At 41.5% G+C, this 7,471-nt stretch overlaps 1 protein-coding gene across 1 annotated transcript in view; it reads right to left on the bottom strand.

Moving 5' to 3' along the window:
* Window positions 1-288: 288 nt before the first annotated feature.
* The window catches only part of SYBU (syntabulin), a 47,443-nt gene continuing 40,260 nt past the window's right edge, over window positions 289-7,471 (bottom strand). The window contains exon 7 of the mRNA XM_067290229.1: window positions 289-6,940. Coding sequence (XP_067146330.1) covers window positions 5,827-6,940 — 1,114 coding nt within the window. The 3' untranslated portion in view covers window positions 289-5,826. The remainder of the gene's footprint in view (window positions 6,941-7,471) is intronic.

The raw sequence follows: 7,471 nt of genomic DNA, 5'->3' as shown, positions 1-7,471 counted from the left end.
AACTGCTACACCCAATGGCATCACTATGCAACAGTGGTGCAGTCTATTTACTTCTTGTGAAGGTTGAAACAATCAGCATAGGGGAGTGATTTAATACTCCAAGTCTTAATCACTGTTTGTATTGGTAAATGTGTGTGTACTTCTAGCGCAATTTCCTTTATTTGCTAGGGTTAGGAAAATAAAATCCCTTTGCTTTGTGCTTATTAGGTAGTGTGATTTGGTGGTATAACTGAGATCACTTGTGCCCTCCCTGTTAATGAAGCTGGTGTGGAAGTTCTCTGTTGAATTATGAGCATTCCTCAGATTCCATTTTCCTAGTGGTAGATGTCATTTACAGATACAGGTAAATGCTTAAAATATGTATTTACACTGGAATTCCTCTGGGAAAAGTGTGCAAAGTAAATGTGCAGTAGAACACAACAGTCCCGTGATCTAGTGAAGGAGGAAAAGTTGATGTTCACCAGGGGAAAAGGTGTGCTGGAAGAGGGGAGGCTGTGTAGCCCTTATGTCCAGCCCAGAGCTTCAGTGAACAACTTCTGCATCTGCTATTGCACAGATGTGATTTTTCTGTCAATTTGTGATTTGGTTATACAAGGGGTTTTATTGTGTGAAAGATAGGCAAAGACAGCAAATTCTGTCCCTGACACTGGTTTCCTGGACATACAGTGAACAGTAAAGTTTAAAAAGGAAGGGAAGGGCTAAATGTACTCCCTTGCAAACTTGCCAGCTGCTCTTAGAGCAGCTTGGAGGTTGTTTGACTAGATTATGTGTCCCTAGAAAAATAGAGGTTTTAGCCAAGTTGTAAGCAGGTTCTGACACAAGTTTTGTTGAGAAAGCAAGACAAAACTTTACATTTAATGGCCTCAGTGATGGAGAGAAGTTTAAAAAATGTTAAGTCTGCTTGTCCTGTTGCTGCAGAGCCTAGATGATGGTCTTGTAGCTTCTCAGCTAACTTGATAGCAACTTTCAAGCTTGAATGAAGTCCTTTTGGCCCTAAGGAAAAACTTAGATATGCCACAGCTTTCTTGACAATTTTAAAATATGTTTTAGAAAGCAACAAAGGGAAAATTAACTATATAAAAATAACTACAATGTGTGTACTTTCTGCACAGACTTGTTCTGGTTAAACTGGGAATGGATGGCTAGCAGCTGTGCAGACTCTAAATAGCTGTATGGCAAACCTGCTCCTAGTAAACACCTCTAAAATATCTTAATGGTATAATGAGAGATAAGTAGAAAGTCTGTGAATAAGATTTTTTTAAAAAAAATCTGTGTCTTTTTAACTGCACTGATGAAGTGAAGTACAAGTTGCAATTGTTTCAATATTGCTTTTACTAGAACAGGGCAGGAGAACGTAGATTTAGAGAAATCCATATTGCCTATTTATGATAAAAATTTATTGGAAGCTACAGCTCGTATTTTAAAAAAAAGTTCAGGGCTTATTCTTGCCGTTTCTAGGAGAATACAAAGTAGATGCTAATAAATATTCTCTATTTATTGAAAACTAACAAATCATTGTCTAGTAAGTAAAAAATTTGAAACACAGACCCTAAATACATTATAAAAGTGCATTTCTTATTTTAGCCATCAAGTATGTCAAAGTTTTAGCTGCCTTTTTGTTGTTGCGTTGTCAGCCCTCTTATGTTGATTTCCTCACCTGCACTGCATGCTGGCACTGATTTGCTGTTCTTCCCTGCCATATACCTCCCCAGTTCCAGTCTAGATCGTTGAGCACTGCTGCTCTGGAAGTTACTCCCATCTCATCTGCTGTATTCCTGTATGTCCTGGCATAAAGATAAGAATCTGCTGTTCTTGCAGGTAGTGTCCTGCATATTAAAAACCCAGGTGTTGGTATCTGTCTCCTTCTTTCCTCTACTAGCTGTTCCTACTAGCTGCTTTTTTTTCTCAGCAGATGTCAAAACATTTTTGCTAATTTTGCTAAACCTTTATATAGTTGCCCCTCTGATAATCTTTTCCTCATTTTGAATTCCTTGAGGGATCTTGTACAATGTTTGGATCCAGTTGTTTCCATTCTTTCATGTTGCCATAGCTTCCTCCTTTCCCCTCCATGCACATAGCCTGTTTGCAATTTCTTTCTTTACTGGAATCTGGTCTTGATTGCTTTCAGTGTTATTCTTGACCATGCAGGACTGACCTGCTGTGACGACTGGAAAATCAATCATTCTTTTCTCGACTGTGCCACCAGTGTTTGTATTTGAAATGTCCTGTGCTCAGTTTATCTGTCTGAAGGGTTTTGAAGTAAAATGCTTGTTTGTTCTACTCAGGTAGGACACTACATAAATAAAACACGGCCTTCATTTTAGTACATTTCTAGAACTTGGAATTTGGGAGATGTAATGATTAAGTTATTTGGGGGAAAGGGGAGGGGAAGTTAAGAGTTTTGTGAGTGTGGACATAGGTAAGAGTGCAGGTGAATCTTTTGCAGGGAAGTGGACAGTCCCTATGCTTGAAAGTTTTCTGCAGCTTAGGAACTGCAGAAATGTTGGGAACCTCTAAGCTGTATGTTAAAAAGTCTTTTCTGTTCCTGGGTTGGAAAGGAAGAGTGTAATGGGATTATCAACAGACTTTGCTTCAGCCGGGGAAGGAGCTGACTTGGTTCCTATGCTATCTTGTAAGCTTGAATTTAAGCACACACCTGCTACTTTACCCTAAGCCAATGAGCTGCTTGTCCTCCCTGTCTGTATGTTTTGAGGCAAGATTTTTCAGTGCTGTATGGGTATGAACATTTTCTAAACTCAGAAAAGACAGGGTTTTTTATTGACTAGAACTGTTTGGAGGCTGATGGTCGTTCTAGCTACTCTGTACAGCACTGTGGGGATCCAGCTGATCCATGACTAATGCTTGAGCCAAATGTTAGAGGGGAGGGGAAAAAAAAAAGAAAAAAAAAGAAATTAAGATGGTATGTCTGCTGCAACTGCTGGGATATCCTCCTGTGGATTGAGATTAAAAAGGCCAGTTCCCCAAGGTCTGGGGCTGGAGCTTGGTACTTCAGGCTTGGTACTTCAGGCCTCTTCTTACAAAGGACATCTTGGGCTGTCTATATCCTTGCGGTATGAAGGAGGAAAGGGGGAGACTTGGAAGTGATCTGAATTTTGAGTAGAGATCAGAGTAAGTTTTTTTTTTTATTGATCTTGTGATGGGGACTCTGTAACATAGTTACAATCAACATAGTCCAAGCATAGTTAAATACCTTTTGAGAGATGAGTGAACAGAAAGATTTTTAGGGGCAGGAAGCAACACTGATGTTATTCTAGTGTTAGTGCCTTATGTCTTGAACAACACACTTACACTGCTAAACGGGGCCTGCCAGAATCATGGTTTGAAATGAGTTTAACCCACTGAATTTTTAAAACGTAAATGTAAGGAACTTTGTGTTGCTTTGTTGCTTGCTTGCTTCAAAAGAAATCTATGCAGTTGCAACTGAATGCCTCTCCTAAAACTGAAGATTATTTTTCCCCATAAATTATGTTCTATTTTACCAGCACTCAAAGTGTAGATCACTTAAACAGTAGTGGAGGTAAAAGATAAATCCAAAATTGTAATAAAGATGATAACAGAAGGGCTAAGAAATTGTTGTCTTAGCCTTGAACAGCTGTATTTTGAAGTAGGAATAAGACTTTTTCCATAATGTTTTTCAGTCCTGAGGGGAGATACTTAGGAATGACACAGTTCTGATGTTAAGTGTAAAATCTGCATTAAAAAAAAAAAAAAGATTTAACCAAACAGAACACCTCTCTAAAGCAATGGTGACCTTTGGATACCTATACATTGTGGTAGTGGTATAAGGCAAACTAGCCAGCAGGGACCCAACAGTGCATGAGAGCATCAAAGAAGGTGATAAGGCAGAGAGGGCAGAATGCTCTCGTGGCTGTGTTCATGGACTCGTGCTGTTCATATGTCAAATAGTCTGTTAGATTTCCTTACTATAATCCTTAAGGAACCCACTTAAATCTTTGTTGCAAACACAAGTGTTTCAGAACATAGGTATCACAGGGATGTAAGAAAGAGATCACTAATACACTCCTGTGAGCATCTGTATGTATCACGTCCTCGAGTGTCCTAAATACTCCCAGCACGCTGGCTAGTTATTCCTGCTCCCTTGTAGTTTACTAATAACTCCCTTCTTCCCAACAGCTGCAAAGCAATGCATGAGTGCTGTCAGGCTTCACTGTACACCTTCTGCTCTGGGCTGCACGGGGGAATGTTACACTTGTTCTGCTGCAGGGGACAACAGCAGGATGGTGAGGTTTAAATGTCTAGAGGTATTGTTGAAAGTCTGTGTGGAGCCAGACTAACTGGATTATTATCTCCATGTCATGTTGCCCTTCTCTGATCTATGCACAGATCTCAAGTTTTGGACATGGAGAATTTGTGCTTTAATGGCCACAGTACATCTTGGAGTACATACTGAGACTGCATGACTCAGCTATGTTAAAAAGGCTTTCTGTATTTTCCTTAAATGCCAGGAAGACTGATACCCTCCTGGGAGTGCAGAAATAAAAACCTACAGGTCTCCAGAAGATCGTGCTGGGTTAAGGATTAGGTCACTTGAATTTGTTAATGTGCTATGTGGGTGTGGTAGAAGGGGTGGCTGCAGTGCTGCAGACAGCACGGAGCCTTTTTGTCTTGCTGGGTGCTTCCACTAGAAGCCGTAATTAGGTTTTTCTCCATCTAATTCTATTCCTAGGGTACTGACAGTTCCTTATGCCCCCATACAGTTCCTCCCCTCGCTTTGTGTGTGCCTGCGTGGTATCCCCACCAGGAAACTGAATATTCTTTTTATTGCTTTTGCTACAATAAAACACTCTCCCACATTTTTAACATGCTTACTGTATTTGTGATTATAAAGGTAATTTACAATAAAGCAATTAAATAACCAATAAGTTAATACACAATACATTTATACAGAGTATTTCACAGGGCTCAAATGACTACCAGGTTTCAATACATTTAAGACCTTAAAACAACATTAATACTCAAAGTGTATCCATGTCCACATTTATCATTTTAACAAGATTCAAGACTCCCACCAACTTACATTTTTGGTTACAGTCCCCTTACACGCACAAGACCAGTGGAATGCTCGAGCAATTGTGTAATTTAAAAGAGCACTACACAAGATGGGCATAAACTATGTGCTGGAAGCTGCCTTGGAAATATGAATTTTCTAAATTGAATTGACAATTTGGACTACAAATGGAAAGCGCTAGCATGCTTTCAAGAGTACATGTGTGATACACTTAGTGGAAACAAGTCTCCATGTCACTTAACACTGTAGTTTCACAAATGTTTTAGGTTCGTGCTGCCTAAGGAAAGTTCCCACCCTCTCCGGCCCTTCATTCCTTTATGCATCCTTGAGCCAGCGTAGAGCCTTTGTACATTTGCTCAGTGAAACAGCCAGGGAAGCTGATTGACCTTTAAAACTAATTCAGCAGACAAACACAAAAGAGTGCTAGCTGTAATTCTCCTTTATTCCCCTGATCATTTTTCATTGTGCAGATGTGGTGGAACATGGAAGACACCAGCACAGGGGAGGGACACGTGGCTGGGAGCAGGCAGGACTCTTTCTGTAGGCAGCAGTACTAGCCTGTGCCAGTTAAAAACATCTTGTGGAACTACAGGGTTCAGCTTCTCTGTTTTGAAACAAGGAACATGTTTCGAACCAATTTATAGTGCAAATCAAATAGTCAAGAGCAAAATGATGCACTCTGCCATAAAATACAATATCTTTTTATGAACTATCTATCTATCTCAACCGTCTTTCCCTCTGCCTCAGCCAATTGGTGCCCGGTAATAGAGTAGAATTTAGGTTTTGATATTGAAGGGTGTACGACGTAAAGAGTGCAGGGCCACCAAGCAGCAGCCACGAAGCAGTGCTCCGATATTATAAATGGGATCTATTCCTCCTCTCTGAGTACTGAATGCCCACATGATAGTTGGTACAACAGGGGCTGCTACAGCTAGAAGATCTACAAGGAGACTGCTACTCCAGCATCTCTTCACAATTCCTGTCTGAGAGAAAGTATTGACATACCCAAAAGCTTCATCATGAGGGTCTGTAAAATCAAGTTCTTTCATGACATGGTTTTCATTAACTCCGCAATCCACTTTGCTGCATGGAGACTCCATAGGAGACAAAAGAATGGCAGAGTTTGGATCACTTGGAGTTAAATCTACTACTACACCAGAATCACTGAAGTATCCAGAAGGAAATTCATCCAGTTCCTTTAGTATGGAAGGTGGGCTTGCAGGACTGCTATCTTGAGATCTGAAGATGTTTTGAATGAGCTGCTCCACATCTAGGCTATACGGCACCACATCAGTCTGGATGGCCTGTTCCACCACCATGTTGTTGCTGCTTTCCTCCTCTTCCGGGGAAGCAATTAGTTTTTCATCAGGAACATTTTCAGATACCTCTTGATTCACAGCAGAGCTGAAGAGAGCTGGATCACCCAAGTCAGAAGTTGTGGTGGTCAAACTCTCTTCAAACGAGTCAGTCCCGTTAGCTGTGTCTTCACTAAGAAGCAGCCCACTATCTGCCATCTCCTCCAGTGCTTGGTCCTCTGTGACTAGGCTGTCTGACATTTTGGAATACAACGCTAGCGACTTCCCAGGTGAGCCACACATGTACTCCAGACACTGCTCGTCCCTCAGAGAGCCGTTCTGCGCCATCTCCATGCTCTGAAGCAAAGATTCCAGTTTCTTGTTTTGAATGTTTATGTCTATGAAATATTTCTGAATGCCTTTGTCTTTCTCAGCCAAGCTGTTTTTCATGGTTTCAATAACCTGCTTGAGTTGTTTAATTTCCTTTCTTGCTTCCTTTAAGGCTAGCTGTGCCTCCACACGATGACATTCTTCTTCAATCCAGTCTTCCCTCATGCGTCCCAGCTGAGCCTTGAGCTCTTCTATTTCTGTTTCCCTGTAGCAAAATAAAAATGTAGTAATATTTCTGCTGGTGGGTCAATTAAAGAGTCAAAGAGAAATTCCCCTGAGCTGCAGAGCTGCTCCAAGGAGGAGGCAAATTCCTCCATGCACCATTTAGTGCCACTTCAGAGAGAACTGGAAGAGGTGTAAGGAGGCTGCCAAGACAAGCTGGTTAACTGCTCTCTGGAGTCCCTGACCTCCCCACTCAAGCAGCATGTGCCTGCTTTCCACGTAGGCAGCTCTGCGTGGAGCGAGAGGCTGCTGCCTTGACTTGCAGGCAAGTGGGGAGATGCAGCTCCTAAGTGAGATCCAGCCCTTATGAATGAGGAGGTCAGGCTATCCTGAGCCAGACACGGGGCCCCCAGGGGTCCCCAGAGCCTGCATCGGGATTCTGTTCAAATGCCTCTTTTTGCCTGATTGGGGGTTCTGTGTGATGGAGACCCAAGTCTCAATCTGCTTTTTTTTAAATAAAGAAACTACATCTGTTGCTGTGTAATGCACATTGTCACTCCTCTGCTCAGCATCA

Source organism: Apteryx mantelli, chromosome 2 (assembly GCF_036417845.1).
Source record: "Apteryx mantelli isolate bAptMan1 chromosome 2, bAptMan1.hap1, whole genome shotgun sequence".
Lineage (NCBI taxonomy): Eukaryota > Metazoa > Chordata > Aves > Apterygiformes > Apterygidae > Apteryx > Apteryx mantelli.
This window is presented reverse-complemented; position numbering and strand designations above follow the sequence as displayed.